A 23,626-nucleotide genomic window follows, 5' to 3' on the forward strand; every position below is an offset into this window, starting at 1 on the left:
AACTAATTCAATCTTGCTATATGCACTGTTATGTTTAACTAAGTTTAAAATTAAATTTACCAACAATGTCAAAGTTGTAGTAGCCTAGTTCCATCATTAAAATAGCGATATGTCAGATATTGTTTGAAGTATTTATTATTCCAGTGAATATCTACTGCTGTACAATAAATTGAATTAAACGCTGGGAGTATTTATTATTCATAATACGATTTTCTTGGCAAGTGACTCGGAGGAAATATAATATAATATTATTTCATTAGCGAACAGAAGCATTAAAACAGCTTTAGACAAATAGAACAATTATTATTGTTTGCCAAATAGGAAAACAATAACAGATGACTCTGTAATGTGAATCTAATATTCAAATAAAGCCTTAATTTACATCTTCATTTATATGAAAATCAATACTATTATGATACAACGACTGTTTATGTGGATTTGTGTGTCAAAGGTATTCAATAATAATAATACAGTATATTCAATAAATTCACTATCTTCCAGTGGCTAAAGATGGAGGTAGGCTGTTAAGCTTTGCCATAAATAGTGCACACTAAACTTTGTCAGTCATACGTATTTGTTTTCATCGAAATAAGACTACCATTTACAGATGGTGTTGGTTAGTTTTTAAAATTAAACCATTTATCTTAGTACCTATCTTTAAAAGTATATGACTGGGAATATCTCAGGAGTAGTTACTTAAGACTGAGGTCGTCATGCACTCAAGTTTATTAATTTTCTTCTTCTGACCATGTCCAATCTTAATAGAATCATACGGGCTTTCGAGTAGAGGTTTGTATCGCATAATCTTTTACTCGGTTTTATTACAAAACTGCCGGAATTCAGCGCCACGTAAAACCAATGTCAGTAGGAAACCCGTGGTATTTTTGATTTGGCCAATCCATCTGGAATGACTCTGTAGTTATTACAACGTTTTTATTATGTCGTATTCTTATTTGTCCGGTGTTTGTTTGTCCGGTACAAATCTTGCAATCGATTTTTAACTAACTTCCCGACTAGCTAGACATTTGAAACTTTTAGAATATATCAGAACACGATGCCAATGCATTTTTTTTAACTTTTAGCCATCTTTAAGTAGAATTGAATTCATTTTTAATTAATTCTGTTTTGTATAAAAAGTTATTTCGATAACATTATTGGTTGCTGGGGGGTCCTAGCAACTAAATTATTAAATAATATATATACGTGCGTTACTATGGAAATCAATATGAAATGACATTTCATTATTCAGTATTTATATCAAGTACAAATTTTTTTGATCGTTTCAGCTAGTCAAGTCAAGTTTATATGATTCAACAGAAAATTTAAAAACATTGTATATAAAAAGTTCTTTTTATCTTATGATATAAGTATTCAAAATTATTTAAAGTTATTACGCACAGCTACTAACTTTAATTTCGGATAGCCACATAATATTATATTAAAACACGGGACTTATCTTTTTATATTGACCTTATTGTCTCACTTGTTGTTGCAGACTACATTACGATATTATAATATTATTATATTATAATAATTTTAATGTATTGAGAAGAGGTTAATTAGTTTTACTTCATTTTCGGATGGCAAAAATGTTCTTGTGCCAAATGTTCGATGACACGTGTCTTTATTATTGACTGAAACAGTTAGTTTTATTTTTATGTCAACCAATATTGCCATCTTATCAAAGTCTAATTATTAGTGCACAGCCTCCAAAATTATAGTATTTGTGAGAAAAATATAGTACGCATTGTCATCTGTTAAAAATGTATAAGTATTTTGTGCCTCACAAAAAAATAGCGGAGAATTTGAGAAATTCGAATGCCCTTTTTCATTTAAAAGAAGTGGTTTACTTTGCCTCTTTTGAGCAACTTCGCCTCGCCAAATCTTCTTCTATTACGAAATTATAGTACTTTGCACTAATTTTATTGCACGGAAATATTGAAATTTAGATTAATTTTGGCGTATTTTTTAATGCCATTAGGATAAAAATACATTTTTCCGATATTCAAAATTACAGTATTTTGGGCTTACTATACCTTTTTAATATCGTACATAGTACGCGGAACCAAATTATAGTACAAATACTCTAATTAGACAACATATATAATTTTGAAAACACTTCTGAGAAAATATATTATAACCCCGCAGTTTTAAAAGCCGCTAGTTAAAATTTGTCGCAATTAGGTATGACTCCTTTAGCATAGTAGTTCTGTGTGTATGGGCGTGATATCCGAGAGATGCAGGTTCGATTCCTAGGGTCTTACTTTTTTCAAAAAGTTTTTTTGTATTGTTTATAATAAGTAATATATTTTCTCAGAAGTGTTTTCAAAATTATGTACGTTCAATAATTAGAATTTTACATTCTTAAATTATTCGTTGAATAGCAAAAATAGTTAACTATAATACTTATAGTACGGTTGGCAATTGATACTGCTGCTATTGTATTATATATATCTGCATAGCATTAAAAAAGCGCATCTTAAATAAATCTTTCTGCATTCCAATAATGGGTATTTTCATCCATCAATTTATTCCCATTTAAAATTATACTGCTTTAAATAAAAACCATTTTCTGCTAAGTGAAGCATTTTTATGTCTACAGGCATTTCTCGTAAATTATTTATGCGTTTCAAATGAACCGCAATGGCTATCAAATATTCAAATGCATCTTCACTTAAAGTATTAAAGCATATTAAATTGTAATGACCTTATAAAGTTTATTGATGCACTTATTATTTGCACGCACTTAAGTGACTGCACGCATTATTGTTATTGGTGACACATACATTTTATTCATTTGTTCAGTGGGATTGAATTTAATATTGATATTACACGTGTGCTCAATGGGATATTATATTCATTTTCTTATGATTTCACTGAGGTTTTGACTGCAACTCGCTGTCATATCGCCTATTCTCATCTAGAAGAGGATTCGCCGATCAGGCCCTCACTCCAATTCTGTTAAAGAAGTTTACAATTGTGCCAAGCACTTTTAAATTCGTTAAAATTCTTAAATATATCCGCAATTTGCAGCTGTACTCTGTGTCATTTTTAGGCATTTCCAAAACATCACATTCATTGAAGAGCTGCGAATCGCTTCTTCCCATGAGGACATCAAATTTTTTACCCATTGTGTGTCCTCTTCTTAGCCTCAGTATCAGCTTAAGCTCATTTCTCTTCAAAGGAGAGACACGAAACAGGGCACCAAACGTGGAAATGGTAAAATGGAATTACTCCAATTACCCTTTTCTAGGGATGCTCTGTGGTGAAAATCTGTCCACTTAATTTATTTAAATTTATACTATAACAGACCATGCGGCCCAGTGACTATTATTTATTAAAACTAGGTTTTAACTGAGGCACTTTTAATTCCACCAATCAAGAGGACGTAATCTGCTTTGTGATCAATTAAGGTGTGAATAGTAATACGGTATCGTGTGAAAACAAAAATTTATACACAATATAATGTTGACAACAGTTATATTATATAGAATTTACAAACGGAAAGTTATATAATATAATACATAGAACTTTTCGGTTTTTCCCATTTATTTGAAAAAATCACCATGTGTTACCTGTCAGGAAAACGTAAAACGGAAAAGATTGAAGTGAGATTCGAAAACATGTCATCTTTTGCTCGCCTAACAAATGCATTTAATCATTTAAACTACCGACTCCTGGCAAATAATGTGAAAAAATAACCTTTCTCACAACAAACTTGTTTTCTGATGATGTCGATTTCATTATTAACATCTCAATAACAGTATCGAAGGGTGGAGGTAGGCTGTTTAGATCCAACATAAATAGTGCATATTAATCAATGTTAGCCAAACGTGTTTGTTGTCATTAAACTAAGACTACAATATGTAGATAGTGTTCGTTAGTTTTTATAATTCAATTAAAACCTACCTAATCCAAGCCATAGTAGATAGTAATAAAAAATAATCATTATTTATATATAAATTATCTAAAACTATACTATAAAACGATATATAATTTTAGATATTTTAAAGATAGAAGAATATTTGGTACAGTTCGGTTATGAGGAATACAGCGGAAAACACATTTTGAAAATACCCGATGTACTGGATTATTTGTTAGTTTGGGTTAGTTTAGGTTAGTTTAGGTTAGGTTAGGTTAGGTTTGGTTTGGTTAGGTTAACCTAACAAATAATCCAGTATATCGGGTATTTTTAAAATGTGTTTTCCGCTGTATTCCTCATAACCGAACTGTACCGAATATTTTTATCGATTACGGTTTGGTTAGGCAGGGCTTAATGAATTTTAAAAAACTAACCAATACCATCTGTAATATAATATTATATTCTTAATTCAACGAAAACAAATAAATATGTCTGAAAAAGTATAGAAAAGTGTAGAAAAACCCATAGCATAGGTACATATACTATTAGGTATGGTTTGTTTTAGACAGGGATTAATTGAATTTTAATAACAAACCATCACCACCTTCAAATTGTTTTTTTTATTTCAATGAAAACAAATGAGTATAACTTACAAAGTTTAGTATGCACTATTTATGTCGAAGCCTACCTCCACCCCTCGCCACTAGTCAATGAAGCATTCAGAATTTAATATATCAAATTAATACTAACAAATTGCGGTAAGCCTATCGATCTGAAAAGCAATGTCATCTCAATTAAAATTATTCTCCAATTCAATAGACCCCTTATTAATTCTTTCATAATTAAAATATCCATTGCTTTCAATCTCGAAAAGCTATTAATATCTTAATAATACATCGAAGCCTTATTGGATTTAATGAAAAGTTTCATGAAATTAATTTACTGACAATCGGTATTCAGGAAATTAATTTTGAACCCGTAGAGATGTGTAACATAGGTTTTTTAAATACTCGGATAGTTGAGTAGTTATGTAATCCACCAAGAAGATTTACACGTGTAATGGATTTGTATGAATAGTTCGTTATAAGCATGTGACTATAAATATCATAAAAACTGTCTGTAAAACATAAACTTTGAAGGCGATTTACTAACTACGCTTGATCGATTATACTATTAACAAGTATATTAGAATTATTATTATATTATAATATTAACGATAGTCCGCGATTTTGCGTGAGATACGGGAAGAATTCATACATTATAAAGATATTTCATAAAATATATCGAATGATATCAGAAGATAATGAAGTGTTCGTCATTAGAACCTTTCAATCTAGCAATTGATAATCTTTTTATTGAAAAGTCGTTCCACGCATACTGTATTTGTTAAATAATGACGTAAAATTATTAAATACTAAATTCATATAGATAACTAAAAACATAAATTAATTGATAATATCTAAATATAATATCGTCGCGTTTTTCAGTGGACTGTATTTTTTTTAAGATTGCGATGGTGAATGTGAATGCTGGGGGGGGGGGGGGGGCACTTATAGTCTAGGCGCTAACCTTATTGATCTTCTGGACAAATATTTAGAAAAAACAAACAGATACTTTAATTTTATTATAACGGTAGATTGTCAATAGGTACCTACTTATGTTGGTATATTATGTTACCGCTATTAAGTATCTAAAATTTAAACCTATTATTATTGTTACAAATCAACGTTTCTGTTAATTTCTAATGGATTTAAGTTTTATGTTATTCCATTTGAGTCGTTTTTTGCTACCCGGGTTTCGCCTTTCAGCATCTTCAGGCACTATATGCATTCACCAAAAGATAAATACACTGTAAATACATCTGTTAATTACAGAAATTGTGTAATAAACAAATCTTTGTTTTAAAATAATTGAAATTATGATAACATAGAAAATTATATATTAATTGCCTTATAGTGTTTTATCATAATTTCTGTAATCATTATGGACAGTTTAATATCTTGGAATAATAGTTTGAATACAAGTAGTATTTACAATGATACTAGTGTAGATGTTTTATATTATAACAATAAAACTGACATGATATTGTCTATGGTCATTTATAGATCATAGACAATGACGCAACAGAAATGATATAGTCGTCATTGAGCTTTACTAAAATGTAGTCGACACGCGCTGCTCGTACATGTCTCTTTTAATAACTAAATTCTAAAGTATTATTTAAACCTTTACACTCAAACTAGAACTAATTTAATGTATTTCGTAGTGCCGTGTTACCGAACTTTATTACCATAATATAAACTCAAGAAAATACCAACTCGTGTTTCTATACATCACTTCCCGAACATAATATTATGCCACACACTCACACGATGCAACCATTAGAACAAAATAGCTAATATCGCGGGTAAAAAGATCACATCATACAACATCCCCCGATACTTATAGTATGTAACTGATTGCAGGTTATCTGTTGCCACATCTCTAGATTAGTATCACAATAGCAGCGGGCCGCTTTTAGTACGATAGGACTCCTTTGTCTAAAACCTCTAAGTCTCATACGATCAAAAGGGCCTCGTCTTCTTTCGATTCCTGACTTCATATTTCTTCCTGTGTCACTCGTTAGTCTTTGCAGGCTGCGTCATGACGAATTGGTGCCCCCTTCTCCAGCGTAAATTAAATAGAATTTTACTCAACAAAAGCGATAGAGAGCACATGAGGGGGCGTGAACCCACGTTACATTGAACGGGAGCTTTGCAAACTATGGAGCTTTTATCGACAGTTATATCATCATCATCATCATCAGCCGGAGTCGATCCACAATTGGATGAAGGTATTGTTTTTATTGAACTAAGACTATAATTTACAGATGGTATTGGTTATTTTTTAAAAAATAATACTCTTAAGGTAGAGAGGGTTCAGAAGAAATTCTTGAGACTATAGATGTATATTTGTATTTTCATTACTTTTGTATGTTTATATTATGTTCTCTTTCTATATTTTCGTTGTTATCCCTTTTATTACTTTTCTTTTTATTTCTTCTTTATAATGTTTCATGTCATATTGTGAACATCTTAAACTTATAATTTGTAATGTCAACAATATCGACTGTGTTTAGAAAAAAGGGCGTAATCGATTTTTGAAAAGTGCTTTTATTAGATATTAACAATGTATACAACTAAATACACGTTCTATAAATAGGAAATAAGCCGCAAATGCCAAATTTTTATCTAAATTCAGGTTTTAATTATGCTTTAATTAAGTTTTGATTTAAGGAAAAAAACATTTACTTACCCTTAATTTTAATGATTTTGAATGTCTGTGCCTATTTTTTTTATTAAAATTGAACCAAAATCATTAAAAAAATGTTTCTTGCCTCTCCTGTAACATATGTTCTGTGAGGGTTACGCCCTTCTTCCTAAAGACGTCGATATGTTAAAAATAAATAAATTGAAAATACACCATTCATTAAATAGTCCAACTCTTAAACACAGATATTACAATAAAAACGTTTTGACGATGAGTTTTTAAAAACTACATCGCCTATCATTTTTTATAGCAGGCGCTCTTCACCACTATTGTCTTCAATGCCCTTCTGCCATACGAGTAAATTAAAAAGTTAGTATTATTTCGTCCATAAAAACGTTTGAAAATGTCTGCCACGAAAAGAATATGCTGGTGATATCGCACTGGAACAAATGCTCCCCAGTATTAAATCATGTCGAGGGAACTTAATTTCGCTGTCGAATAAAATCGTGACTCGAACCTACGTATGCGTCTTACCCAATAACCCTCAAAATATATTTTATACTTCAGCTCTCATGTAAGCCTCTGGGAAACTCACATATATATATGAATCATATTATTATGTTATAATAATTTATTATATTATGATTCAATTGACAGACTAAAGAGACGAGATGGAATTGAAAAGGTTGGTGGTAGAATTTTTGTTATTCAATTGAACGTGTGCTAGGGATTGCAATCCAGTATTTTTTGATACCGAAATACCGGTTTTAAAAATTAGACAGTGCCTACCGATATATTCGGTATTGAAAGTTGAGAGATTTCACTATGAACCTTAGACTATAGATACATCTAGACGCCACCCGTTGCATTGCTTGCGTTTGGTTTGTGGGCGAGCGAACGCATTCGTCTACAAATGTTCGAGACCATTTCGCTAGTGCTTGCCCAAAGTGCTCGCACTAGACGCTCAGAATTAAAATATAATTTTCTATTTTTTTACGTTATATAGTATTTTTAAGCTGTCAAAATGCAACCATTAGGTAAAGATATCCATAATTTAAGTTATTTTAAATAAAAACTAGGTCACTGATATTAAAATATATAATAAAATACAAATAAATTATCACGAATATGTATCAACTTACCTATGAAACGTAATACCATCTTCTTGCTTATCAGTACGGCTACCACATTTTAAGACAACGCACATATCATCTTTTCTACTTAATAAACTAAAAATATTTACCATTGACTTTATGTTTAACACAAAAAATATCAATTTTAGCAACTCGAGCTCGCAAGTTATCGACGCCATGTGTAGCGTTTCGCCCCGATTTGATGGCGATACTTTTGGAAACTAGCTCACAGATATGTAGACCTTTTATCTTACTCTAGCGCGTGTCGTAAAGATTGTAAGGGTGCCGAATACTTTCTCACTCGCACTCATGCATCGTTTTTGTTCAGGCCTTGCTATGAACTAATAACTATACACTATAATATTATTTTAATGGACTTGCGTAAGTAGCAACGTTCCCTCTAATTTTTCTATTGTGTGTGCGGATCATCAACGCATCTGTGTAGGGTTGGTGTCATCCGGTGCGGTAAATTAGCACTCCCCCACAAACACACACATACAATTTCTTTTTTAATGACAAAGCTTAAAATTTAAGTTCACAAGTTCGGCGAATTCGAACGCATAATATTCGGGAATATCTGTGTATTTAGATCGTGACCATATCCGGGCCCCCAAGGCCAGGATCTTTGTCGGGCCCTCCTACCTATCGCTATGGTTAAAAGCAGTGTGATGCTCTACAGAATCTTTTTGTGTTCCAGGTAAAATTAAGTTTATTCAGTGTATTTTTAGCGATTTTTTGTATTTTCCAATAAATCTACTTGAATTATGAAGTTACCATTAGAGCAAATATGTGATGTGTGTTTGTCTTATTTATAAGGTAGTCGCGCCACTCGGGCCTCCAAGCTAGAGCCCTGTTAGCCTTATCTTGCCATGATTTATATACATGATTATGCATATCTTGTACAGAAAGCGTAGAAGCTTTTATTTTTATAGCCAGTAGTACATTATCGATTAACACTTTGACTAAATCGCAACCAGATGTTTTGCGCTCAGCGATCTCAATCCTATTCTTTCGTTCTTCGGGTGTTTCCGTCACTATTTTCAAAAGTCCACCTCTTTTCAAATTTTTCAATATCGTAACAGCATCCCGGTGTATTTTTTGACTTAAACGCCTTTAAGTTTAATATTAAACCTCCATTCAATCCACTTCTTTCCAGACGTAAATTCTCCTTGCATATTTGCTGCGGAGAATATGATGCATTTAACACAACCATCTGTATCCGAATAACAAATATAACACCAATTCTTACTTTTTGCAAATGCATTGAAGATTGCATTTCTGTTTCGTCGATTTCAGAGAGCCATTCCAATTTAAAGTTATCGCAGGATTTCTTCTTAATGATCGCATTTGAAATATCACATCCACCCCTTTTTGACATTTTTAGGGGATAAGTTTTCTATAATTAATAAAAATAGTAATTGTACTATATATTATTTAACTGTGCTAGCAATCACATTGTTCACTTGAATTGTTTGTTACGTACACTAAACATATCTGTGGTTATTTATTACAAAAATTGATTATTAGTTTTGTATTATAAATATTTTAAGTAAAAAAACTGCTTTTTGGCACGAACACTTTTATCGTTTCAAAAATGTGATGTATTCACAATAAGGACCACTATGAGACTGTACTGACAATGTTTCTTGCAAGTTGAAACATGTGAAAGACTAAAAAATGTAGAGGACCCGGTACATATTTAATTTACATTTTCGCAAACTTTATTTTACAATATTTTTTGTGAGGCTGTGCGGGGGATGAAAACATGCGTGCGGACGTATTTTGGTAGGTGTGCGCGCGCACACGCGCACACCTTAGAGGGAATATTGGTGGGTAGGTATCTTTGATGGTAGATTTAATGTTTTCTACGGAAGAAGTTACTTATACAATAATGGGGAAATACATTTTTTTTAACAAAGCAGTGGGCAATATTGTGTTTGGCTTTGCTTCTTACGGGATAAAAGTAAAGAAGTTATTAAGTTTAAAAAGTGCAATACATTAATAAAACGTTACGTGGGATTACCAGTGGGGCATATATACATCTAAGAATACTACATAATATAAATTTATTGAAAGATCATTCGAAGAAAAAAGTGCCAATCTTAGACTATAGATACATCTAGACGCCAATCATTGCATTGCTTAAAGAAGCTGCGTGCCATGCGTTTGGTTTGTGGGCGAGCGAACGCATTCGTATACAAATGTTAGAGACCATAGACAATTTCGCTAGTGCTCGCCCAAAGTGCACGCACTAGACACTCAGAATTAAATTATATAATTTTCTATTTTTTTACGTTATATAGTATTTTTAAGCGGTCAAAATGCAACCATTAGGTAAAAAAATCCATAATTTAAGTTATCTTAGAGAAACACTAGGTCACTTGATATTAAAATACATAATAATATACAAATAAATTATCACGAATATGTATCAACTTACCTATGAAACGTAATACTATCTTCTCGCTTATCAGTACGGCTACCACATTTTAATACAACACACAAAACCATCTTTTCTACTTAATTAACTAAAAATATTTACCACTGACTTTATGTTTAACACAAAAATAGCAATTTTAGCTACACGGTTATCGACGCTTAGTTAAGCAGCAAAATAAGATTTGGCGGCGATACTATAGCAAACCATCTCCCATATCTGTAAACCTTTTATCTTACTCTAGCGCGTGTCGCAGAGAATATAAGGGTGCCGAATACTTTCTCACTCGGACTTATGCATTGTTTTTGTTCAGGCCTTGGTGCCAATAGTTCAACTACTAGGTATTTGTAAACATCAGCATCTCTTTATCTATTTTTAAAGGTTTACACGAGTACATATTTTGATATTTTTGCTATAAAATATTAATTGTTTTTAAGACATCTTTATATTTAGGTATATTAATTGGTAGATATGTTTTTCCATATATTTCACGAATACCGGTGTTCAATAGAAAATACCGAAATACCGGTATTGATATTTTCATTCGGTATTGCAATCCCTAATTGGCGCCATGTCTGAATTATTTGAGAAAATATAATATAATTAAACACATAATATATATATATATATATATATATATGTAATATATATCAAACTCTGTCTTTTAAACTCTTTCAGCTATTCCCCAAAGATCAAATCTCAAACCAATTATGTTCCTCATATTCGTCAATGATATTGAAAATGCCACAGATAGAATTGAATTTTTACTTTTTGCAGATGAACAAGTAAAGCACATTTTCCAATATTGTGATAATACGTATTATAGGACAATCGATTCTGATATTATAACTTTATTCTATACATTTTAAATGAAAATTAATACGTTCAAAATCGCTACGATCAGTGATAAAATGAATAGAATGAAAATTTATCTTTCGACGTAGTTATATGCATCTATTATCATAACCAATCACGTCATAAAATATCTTTTCCAAGCTTCATTGCACATATTTATTCAATATACGAAAAACTGCATTATCATATTCCATTTTCATCCGCAAACGTTTTGCGTTAATATTATTTCTTTTAACGAGGAATTCAATCGTGTAATAATTCGTTTTTTTCGTTATATCGTGGTATAAATGGCTACAGAGCAGTGGCGAAGGGCGGAAGTAGGCTGTTAAGATCCGACATAAATAGTGCACTTTAAACTTTGTCAGTCAAACGTACCTATTTGTTTTCATTGAAATAGTTCTAAAATATATAAATAAGTGGTATTAATTGTTAGTTTTTTTTTAATTCAAATAAACCCTGCTATATCCAAGCCATAGTAGATAATAGTCAAAAAATATTCGTTTATCTTTATATAATATCTAAAATTATACCATTAAACCATATATAATTTTAGATATTTTATAGATTGAAGAATTTTTTTATCGATTATGAAGAATTGATGATCTGAACGGGTTGGCCTCACTCGTTTCGGCATTTTACGACACACAAAAACCCATGGCACTCATGGGAAATGGGTGCAGTTATTCTGAACATTCAATAATATTACGACGTGGCATGTCTAAAAGACAAGAAAGTGCAGACGACACAAACGAATACTAAAGATCTTAATAATTAATATGACCGTTAGGTCACGTGCATTATAATATATAATCACTTGTGGATTTGACAGCTAGTAATAATTAACTCGTCGATATAAGGCATAAAGCCCACCAAAGTGGACGAATGGGCGCAGTCGGCGTGAGAAACGTATATACATAGCCATAATCACACGCCTCTTGCCGCGCATTACCTCTCACCTATGTAAACAGCGGCGCCGATCACATTTCGTTTCGTGTTTCTTTGCAAAGCTATAAAATTTAGTAATTTATTTGTCCGCTCTAAATTCATTTTCACAATGATGTCATTGTGCTAGCATAGTAAGTTATTATTTGTAATAACAATAAGCGATGTAAGCGCACGGTGTAGAATAAATTAAAATATGTGTATGCAGAAAAAGCGCGCGCCTGTTTGACGACGCTCCTGCCGCTGAGTAAATTAGTGACCCTCGCGCCCCTTTCGCATGGTATTTTCGTTTTATTGTCATGCTATGACGTCAAAGGACGCCGCGCTCGATTCTGCATGCGTTGAAATATAAGGCGCGCGTGGCGTTATGGTCGTCATACGCTGAGTACACTCTATTGTATTCATCGTGATTCACCGCCCAAATTGCAAAAAAGAGCGCGCACCCCGCACGTCCTATTCTATGGGCGCTATCGCTAATAATAATCCTTAACTCCTGTAGACCATGTGTTTATCGCTAGACCAAAAAGCAGAGTGTTTGAGTATAGGGAATGTATACGGAAAAGTGCGGTGATCCGCGGTGGAAGCGATGGGAAGTTTTACGTAGTAGATAGATTATATTAACTACGCCCCCGCCCACCGCCTTAAAAAATAATATGTAATAAATTATTTTGGATAATATCTTTTCAAAATAATTACTAGGTACCTAAACATTTTTCTGTGTGCGCACCTATTCTGATGTTGTTCCAAATTATTTACTATCATGATTTAAAATTTTCTTGCATTCTACAGCATAAACATTCATAATATGGAGTTAAAACAATACAAAGGGAATGTAATTTTACATTAAAAACACACAGCAGTTCTTTTGTTAAATACGAACTATTTCTAAATTACATTATATTTAAAAAAAATGCAATTAGTTTTAAAACACTGCAGCATGATAAATCGCAGTCTACTTTCAAACTTATTCAATTCCAACGGCTGATAACTTTGGAAAACATAGTTTTAAAGCTCCTGGTATAATTTATTCTTCAAAGCAAACCTCGAGTCCTTTGTAAAATTTTAATCAGTCCCAAAGCATATTATCATATTTAAGTCCACCCCATAATGAATTCTACATAAGTCAGTTTATCTGTATGTACAATATGTAGTGATATGTTGTAAAAGTTTTCTTCGGAAAACTGCATTTGTAATTCCAGTTTGAATTAAATTCCACAAGTCCGGACGCTTAATACCAGTGGCAAAAGCTCCATAGTAGGCGATTATTTGAAGCTTACCTTCTAAGAAAAATAGATAGAAAGTATTTAAATCTAAATACTAAAATAAAAAAAATGCGTGGGAACCAATTGAATAAATATCCTCAGAATAATAATTATTATTTAAAAAAATATTTAATGAGAGCCACCTATCGTCAAAATAATGTAGAATAAATTAATAATAAGTGACAAACCAGCGCCTCTAGCGAGTATTGAATTAATGTCGATTCACTCGACAATAATTTGCCGAGCTTATCGTATGAACTGCGTTCCAAAAGCATTGGAGCAGTCTGCTTTTATTCATACGAATCTATAGGCTTATAAGGCAAAGCTTATATATTTAGTGTCGAGGACTGTCGCATTGACGCTTTATTCAAATAATAATTAATAATGCGATAATTAAACAAAATAATTAATATTTGTTATTTTATACGTCATATTATAAAGATAGAATAATTTTAAAAATAATTAATAATATTATCTCGTGATTATTATTTATCATTTAATTCAATCATAGAACATTATAAGTATATTATTTGTTTGTTTAGTTGTTTGTCATATTGGGCTGTTGACAATATTTACCGATGATATATTTTTAGGCGTATGTTACATGTAGGTATAGGAAATTACATAATTTATATTTATTGCTCAATAATTCTACATCGTCAGTGAGCTATTGAAATTTCATCCATTTAGTGTGACGTTGACATTAGTGTCTACCTATTCATCCGTAGTAATATCGTATTATTTCCCGTGAGTATATCTAACAAGTGTGCTCTTTTTCTTTGATCTCCACAGCCTACCTCTTTCCAAAAGTCACCCTTCGCCACTGCTTAATTCTGCCCTGCTACGTAAAAAGACAGTGTTTTTGATTTTAGTCAAATGAGAACCCACATTATGTAAAACTGTTGTGTCACAGAGTGTTGTGTCACAATCTCTAAATAACGGATTGTAATACCTAATGAATATTTCAATTCCGGTATTTTGGTATTTTGTAATTGAATACCGATATTAATCCCGGTATTCATCAAAACATATTATTATAGACAAATAATTACAAGATAAAAAGAACTTTTTATATACCACGTTTTTAAATTCTGTTGAATAAGTATAAAATAATTTAGGACAAATAAGGTAATATTGTCAACCAATCATTTTTTGCTATTTTGCAACAAACAAACAAATAATATAGAATACTGAAATTTCATTTTGATTTCCATAGTAACGCACGTATATAATAATAATTTAGTTGCTAGGACCACCCCCTTAACAACCAATAATAGGGATTGGATTACGAATTTCTTCCGAAATAACTTTTTATACAAAACAGAATTAACTGAAAATGAATTCAATTCTACTTAAAGATGGCTAATAGTATTAAAAGAATACATTGGCATCTAGTTCTGATATATTTTAAAAGTTTCAAATGTCTAGCTAGTCGGGAAGTTAGTTAAAAATCGATTGCAAGATTTGTACCGGATAAACAACTACCCGACAAATAAGAATACGAGCTAAGAAAAACGTGGTAAAATAAGAACCAAGTCAATAAAAATCTATATGAAAAACTATTTGATGGCAACTCAAAGTACATACCTACGTTTATTATATTGACCTTTATAAATATGTATAGATCATAATATTTAACTGCTAGAATTTTCACAAATAATATAAGTTCAGGTGCAGGAAAATGTTTCTCAAATTCATTGGATGTGATATCAGCGTTGGATCAATAGTTATACAAAAATTATTGGAGATATTTACCGCCGTATCCGGAAATTTGTACGTAAACAGTTCACCGCAGGATACTTATTCGTGCGCCGCAGTACGTGATGAGTTCGTGTAAAATTTAATCAAATGACGAGTTTTTCGTTGAACATTTCACCGTGGAGTATAATATTTGTCTCGCTACATTTCAAAATCAGCCAAGTCCACCTATATGTATTTTTTACTTTTTTGTGAATTGCTGAAGAACTACTGCTTTCTAACATTTCTGCATTATCAAAATGTGGAATTTATTCATTTTAAATATTCTATAGTCGAAATAATATAAACTTTCACCCTTGTGACTGTGTATTTGAGAAAACAAAACGCTGTTTTTCTCCTATTCATCTATTATGGACTTGGCTGATTTTGAAATCTAGCGACACATTTGTACGTATGCTACAACATGTGGCGAATTTTATGAGATGTCTTTACTAGGTTAGGTTTGGTTAGGGTTAATCTAATTGGAACAGTACTATTTGCAAAATATCGCCGCATTTTTTAAGATATATACAAATGTATTCCACGGTGAAATGGTCAACGAAAAACTCGTCATTTGATAAAATGTTATACGAACTCATTATGTATACGACAAAATATCGAATAGTAGGGCAGGTAATTGAATTGACAATCGGCACTTTATTACCGAAAAGACACATTTATTTCGGTACTAATTAATTAACACATTTGACAAAGCATTATAATAATTTTGATAAATACAACATATTATTATGAATGTTTTCCAGACCTGGAATTCAAACACGGCACTGACGAATTTATAATCCGATACGTTACCGCTTGGCCATCATGATCAATGTTTAATTGAAATATAGAGTCGCCGTCTTAGATGCCGTAGTTCGCGGGTTGGATCCCGAGGTAGGCAAAAAAACCAAGATGTTTTTAAATGTATACTTATTATTCGTAAAACTGTCTGATTATATTACAACCTCCACCGGTTAGGAGGGACCTTGATAATTTAGGTACTTAGTATAATATATAATATTATTATATATAATTTAATTCAATTTTTTTCTAGTACCTACGCCACTGGAATGCGATGGATATTTAATTTATATTTCATTAATTTAATCTCTTTTCTCGCATGTATGCGAAAACCATTTTCTCATTCGCTATTTAGAAAGTTTGAACGCTTTGAGAAACTTTTATAGTAGTTTCCGACAATACGTACACTAAGCACTACAATACTAAACACCCTATACTTCATAATAATTTATGAAGTACCAATGGCGAAGACTTTACTAGACGATTATTAATCGTTTATGCGATTCCAAAATATAATACTTTACTCGTATACAGTGGCGGCTCAATGACTTTCTAGGTGGTGGGGTTTAGCCATTAATTATTAAATATACATACCTACCTACTTCCTCATAATTATTATACATTATGTACAGAGCTACGATTTTATTATTGGGAAATGAGTATTTTTTTAGAATAAATAATATAATTAATTATCCGATTCATTCCTTAATCACATCTAAAAAGCGTGCATAAAACTATTAACCTAGTTAATAATAATTATTATTATAGACTTATAATAATATTATCGGTTTTGAACAACGACATACAGCGAACTTTTTTTACTCACCAAGGGGTTATTTAAATCGCTCCCCGGTATACGTGTACTAACGCTAATGCAGTCGCATCCTTTGTAGAATGAGATTTGTACCGCCACGACTGGATGTCACCGAGCGTTGCCGACTCAAGTAGAAAGCCGATACATTCACAACGACTGATACTAATTTTTCTGCCCCTCCCATTGTTTTCGATGGATGACCTGTCAGTGCCTGTCATTGTTCTATAGAGTGCTCATACTGACGCGTCTGTCGTATTCACACTGGGAATGGTTTGATTTGGATAGATGAGTTACATAATAAATAGTACACTAGCATTAACACACCTTCTACAAATGTAATGCATAGATCAATGGCACATATTTTTGGAAAATCGAGATTACCACCGGTTTTTGTGTGAAGGTCTAGTCTGACTTTGACAGCTGATGAATAACAGGAATGTATATTATTTATTAATAACACTGATAGTTATATTTGATGTGAGAATTTTTTATAATTCAATTTGAAACAAGAAAGGGCGAATCAATATGTCAAACAATCTGGGATCTGATTTTCACAGCTGAAAAGTGGACCACTCGTTGCTTGTGCAAAAGATTATGTTCAGGTTTTATTAATCTAAAGATGGCGGTGCACAGAGTCATCCCGGTCAGCGAAGAATAGCTTCCTAATTCGTATTTGTTTGATGTGGGGATGGTACCTACGAAGCCTTAAAGTAGAGCCGCCCCTGCTCGTATATATAACAATATTATCATACGGCGATAGTAGAAAAAAAAATCTTAAGTAAAGCATGTTCAAAATTAGAGAACTGGTCATATATAATGGGCCATAGTGAACCTGGCAAGGCATTAATCCACATAATAGCTTCCCGTTTGGCCTTGTGTATAGCTGAAACTCCTCCGGGGAAGGCATGCATGCTACATGACTCCACAATATGCTCCGTGTTCTGAATTTAGATACACTCGCAACGTAAAGTCTCATAAAAGCCCCACTTATGAATCATTTAAGCAAATCTGGAATGCCTACAGCAGATTTGGTTCAAACACACTGTATATTTGCGTGGAAGAATTAAGTCAGGAACCTAATGTTTGGAACAGGTAGTATCATAAAATAGCTTGAAAAAGCTTTAAACGGTGTCTGAAAATGCAACGGAAATATTGGGCGTACGTCACGCTGTCACGGCGACAAATTTAGTCTATGATTTGGACATTTTGCAGAATATTTTGAACGATCATCACCTCTGTAAATTCAATGATGGAGCGTGCCAACTCTAATGTATTAGTATTTTGAATTATTATTCATTACTCATGCTAATTTCAATTAATTTCAACAGCTTTTATGTGTGCGTACGTTAAAATTACTTGCAATATTATACCCATATATTATACAACTGACAATGTTCGTTTAAAGTAAAGGTTCAAAATGTGCTACATGATGGGAGTATCAGTCTGATAACATTTTAAACCAATAAAAACGACATTATAAACTTTTCCCATACCTGTAGCTTACTGTGACGTCGCGTGATAGTACGCGACATACACCTCAATAAATTTCACACTTAAAAGTTATATTTTAGTGTATGGATTAAAACCAATGACAGGCCAAGTTAACATATAAATAAGAAAATAACCTAAAATATGGTAATGACATAATCATATTATTTTATGAGTAACCATTATATAAGCATTAATAAAACGACTTATTCTTTAAATACGTAGCTAATTATTTATCCTTAAAGCTACTTACGTCAATTATTTAGTTTATAGGTGTTATAAAATGGTATCCATGTAGGTACCTATATTACAAATAATAATAAATACTAATAATATAATAGTAATAATTTAAATACAAAATAAGACTTCCAACGATAATATTTAAAAGCCAAAAAGTAATGAATAACATAGCCTAAACTAGATATTCAATCTATTTTCGATCTGTCAAACATAAAATAGACGACCGCTAGCGACAAACTAGCGCCTCTATCGGGGAAGCGTGTGAAACTCATAAGCCTCTGCGACTGTTAGATGTGGTTGAAAAAAAGCAGAAATAAAATAAAAAAATTAAAGCAAGTTACATTAATAGCTTAGATATTATTGCTTGTTTCAAAATTTGGCATCCAGGAAGCTTGTCCAGCGGATCCACAATTATTATATGGGAGTTCTTTACGCTTTTAAAATAACATTTTTTTTAGATATTACAGTCTGGTTCCAGCGCATCTATTTTATTCAGAAGACTGCTTTCGGCCGCTACGGCAGCAATATTAGAACTTATTTTTACAATTACAATAAGTTAGTTGTAATTGTTACAAGAGGTGATACTCGTATGTTTAAACAGCACCTCTTTTGGCTGTGGTAAATTTTAGAGTGAGATAGACTGTTTAGACGGCTAACTTATTGTAATTGTTACAATAAGTTAGCCGTCTAAGCAGTTAATACTTCGATACAAACCTACCTTAGATAGGTGCCGTAGCGGCCGAAAGCAGTCTTGTGTATAGAATAGATGCGCTGGTCGGATATAGGTATTATAAAAAAATTAAAAAGGTAGACCAAGTGTGATTTGAACTTTATAATATCTTTTCACTATCTGTGTAACTGCTTTTGTTCTTTGAGCTATCGATTCGCCTACGACTAATGCGAATTAAATCTGACATTGAATATAATGTTATTTAACAAGGTTAAGTGGTCAAGGAGAGCGGCCATGATGTTCAGACTTAGAGCAAGGTGTATGAATTGTTTTTAAAAAGTATACTATACAAAATATTTTTATTATATGCAAACTATAGCGATTTTTTTATATTGTTACAGGAACTGCACACAAAGAATGCGAATCAAATGGCACTTGGTTCAGACATCCTTCATCGGGCAAAGAATGGTCCAACTACACAACTTGCGTGAATGTGGATGATTTAATGGTAAATAAATGTCTTATTACATCAATACGTCTTAAGTTATAGCGTTACCAACCAGTGTCAAAAACGGCAGTTTCCATTTTGGTAAAATGTTGGCGAGTCATTAAAAATGTGTTTGTATACTAATAATAATAATAATATATTACATTTTATAGTAGAATTTTTATACTGATTTCATAACATTTAAAAATATTTACAAGATAAAAAATAACTTTTTATATACCACGTTTTTAAATTTTCTGTTGAATCATATAAACTTGACAATTCAGTGTATTAATAATTTAGGACAAATAACACAATTGTCAACAAATCATTTATTTTGCTATTTTGCAACAAACAAATAAGTATAGAATACTGAAATGTTATTTTGATTTCCATAGTAACGCACGTATATGTTAATAATTTATTTGCTAGGACCAATAATAGTGGATTGGATTACGGGTATCTTCCGAAAGAACTTTTCATACAAAACAGAATTAACTGAAAATAAATTTCAATTCTGATTAAAAATAGCTAAAGGTATTAAAAGAATGCATTGGCATCTTGTTCTGATTTATTCTAAAAGTTTCAAATGTCTAGCTAGTCGGGAAGTTAGTTAAAAATCGATTACAAGATATGTACTTGATAAACAACAATAATACAAGCTGAGAAAAACGTGGAAACGTGGTAAAAATGGAAACTGTCGTTTTTATTTCTATAGCCTTTATATACCTACTAGAAATCTGTGCTTAATCAATTAAGCCAGGGCATCTTATCTAATAAGAATATTTTATATTAGGTATATTTGAGGTATTTTCAAATTATGTTGTTCAATATTTTTGATATATGGGGAATGTCAAGTGACAGACATACATTAATTCTATAAATTTGTTTATGCGAAATCTATAAAAAAGTAACTATTTTGTTTTACAAATTGACGTTTTATTTGGGTTAGAATCAATCCATAACATGATTTTTTTTAAATAGTCATAGGTACGTATAGAGTTGGGTTTCGGGAATTTCCCGTCGGGAATTCTCGAAAAAATTTCGAGATTTACCATCCCGAATCTCGAGAATTGAATTTTTTAACATTTCGGGATTTCTTTATTATCAAATATTATTGAAGAAACGATTTTTTTAATTGAAATAAATTACCAAATTTGAGTTTGAGTGTGTCACACAGTGTATGAAAAAAGCGGACAGAAAATACAAAACATTCAAAGACTGATCGGGGCATTTAACACAATTCGACTCAAAATGAGCGAAATTTTTCAACATCAGGCAATTTTGTGTCACAAAAGCGTATGCGATTGTCAGACGCAGCCATTGACCGTAGTTTGTGTTTTTTGAAATTCTATTTTAGTAGGTAATGTTTTGAATTATTTTTTTTTCCTACTCCTATTTTGTTTGGCTTAATACTCCACAAAATCATATTTTTTTGGAATTTGTCTGTTTTTACACTGATTTTAGGATTTTTCACAGGGTTTTTTTTTAAATTTTCTCGATATATCGAGAATTCTTTACTGAAAATCCCGAATCTCGAAGATTGAAATTTCATCATTTCGGGAAATCTCCAATCTCGAGATTGAGATTTTGTCGGGAAATACCCAACTCTAGGTACGTAGATACATTATATAATTAAAACTGTCAACATGTCTCATAAATCTTTGTTATGATTTTATAAACTCGCTATCGGCTATACAATTATTTCTTGTTAGACAATACTTTATAATGGTTCTTCCACAAAATAGTGTTATATAACTCTTGTCATATTGAATATGATCGTATAGGTAACGTAAAACAAGGTTCTATCTCAGAATATGAGTAAAAGCTGCACATTAATTAATTATTATCAATCAATTATAGACCAAGAAATTATCTATCCGATTTACTAAAAACAATATATGAAAAAACTTAGTCATGTTATATAATGAATTTAAAACTGTCAAAATTTTAGTTTTTTCGGTCTCCTGAATATTTGTGATTTCAGACTTATAGCGATTTTTCTTGTGACCGTCAAATTGAATTATTCATTATATTATTTGTTTATTAGTTTCCTGTCTTGTCTTATAAATCGTGGCACTAATTCATGGTTCTTGTATTTCTTTATTTTCAGAGAAGACAAACTGTCGTAGCTGTTTACGAAGTGGGCTATGCAATATCACTTATAGCGTTGCTTCTTTCCCTTGGCGTCTTAGCATATTTCAGGTATGTATTACCTATTATTTAAATTATATTTGCGCCAGAAACAAAGTCTTAGGTAGTCGTAGTAGGTGATAGTTTGTGTTCAGCAATCTTCGGATATGATTGCTGAATCTTTAAAAAGTGAATAAAAACTGTAAAAAGGTGAACTCAGAATAGGTCATGTCCTATGGTGCGTGGTGGGTCGGTTTACCCAGATAGATGCGTCACTTAGTGTTACAATATTCTAGTGTAGTCGACGTTGAAGATAAATCTTCCCGAATCGCCACAACAAACTCGACTTACTATTTATATACAATCGACACCTGCCAGTGGCGAAAGGTGGCTTTTGGAATGAGGTAGGCTGTGGAGAAAGCACACTTGTTAGATATATTTACGGTAAATAAGAAGATAATCCGACATTACTTCTGATGAATAGGTAGATACACAAAAATCGATGAAATTTTGAAAGCTCACGGATTGTATAAAATTAAGCAATTTATTTGAATTATGTATTTTCCTAAACATTTATCCCGTAAATCCAGACATTTTAAAACACTTCTATATTTAAAACACAGACTTATGTACAATATCAGATTTCAACTGATATAACTGACCGAATAAATTGTCTTAGTCCATGAATGAACTTACTTAACTAACTGATTAATAAAAATCACGAGATAAATTGTTTTATATTTTTTTTAACAACTGTCAATATTTATAAGTGATTCAATCCCAAAGAAAATATTTTTTTAAATTATCTTATTAATTATTTGGAAAAATGTGCACTTACGTAATATGTAAGCGCTCCTTAAATAGCTTACCGATTTGTATGGGCCGCCGCAGACGTCTTCAAATTATGAGAAACAAACTTCATATAAAAAAAAACTTTCGATTCACGCGAACGCAATCCATACAATATGTGAAGCGAAACGAGAAGTCGCTTATTTTTTTAAAACTTTCGGGACATGCATAAATGGTGCTTATTGAAATAGGGGAAAAGATCGTAAAATTAATATGACAATTATACGATAGATGTCGATGGGCATATTGAATATATTGTGATTATATCATTTAATATGTCAATATAAAATTAAAAAATATTTTTTTAAGATGGTAGGCTTTAAATAATCGCCTAGTATGGAGTCTTCGCCACTGACACCTGCAGACCACTTTTAAGGCCGTACGATATAGTCCAATCCTGTAGGATCATAATCACATATTGTTTTGAATATCTAGTTAGACCTGAATGATGGAATTATTGACTGTATAGTAATTAATATTGTATGATAATTCTCACAGGGGCGAAAATAGTAATATTCATCTTTATAAAATCAGTCTTAATGTTTTTAATGTATCATGAAGTTACTGCCAAATGTTGGTAAGTCTCGAAATCATGTTATGAAGTAATTGCAATTTACAAGTTTGACATGCCCTCCAAAATCAGGCATACCTTACTGCTAATTTATTT

The 23,626-nt window shown here is 31.8% G+C and overlaps 1 protein-coding gene across 1 annotated transcript in view; it reads left to right on the top strand.

Annotated features, from left to right (window-relative positions):
* Dh31-R (Diuretic hormone 31 Receptor) overlaps positions 1-23,626 on the top strand; it is a 340,188-nt gene that overhangs the window by 90,088 nt on the left and 226,474 nt on the right. Inside the window, exons 3-4 of the mRNA XM_085944554.1 lie at positions 19,892-19,998; positions 22,091-22,182. Of these exons, the coding sequence (XP_085800680.1) occupies positions 19,892-19,998; positions 22,091-22,182 (199 nt within the window). The remainder of the gene's footprint in view (positions 1-19,891; positions 19,999-22,090; positions 22,183-23,626) is intronic.

This window comes from Rhyacophila brunnea, unplaced genomic scaffold (genome assembly GCF_057557595.1).
Source record: "Rhyacophila brunnea isolate RB1 unplaced genomic scaffold, BYU_Rbru_1.0 scaffold_17, whole genome shotgun sequence".
Taxonomy (NCBI): Eukaryota; Metazoa; Arthropoda; class Insecta; order Trichoptera; family Rhyacophilidae; genus Rhyacophila; species Rhyacophila brunnea.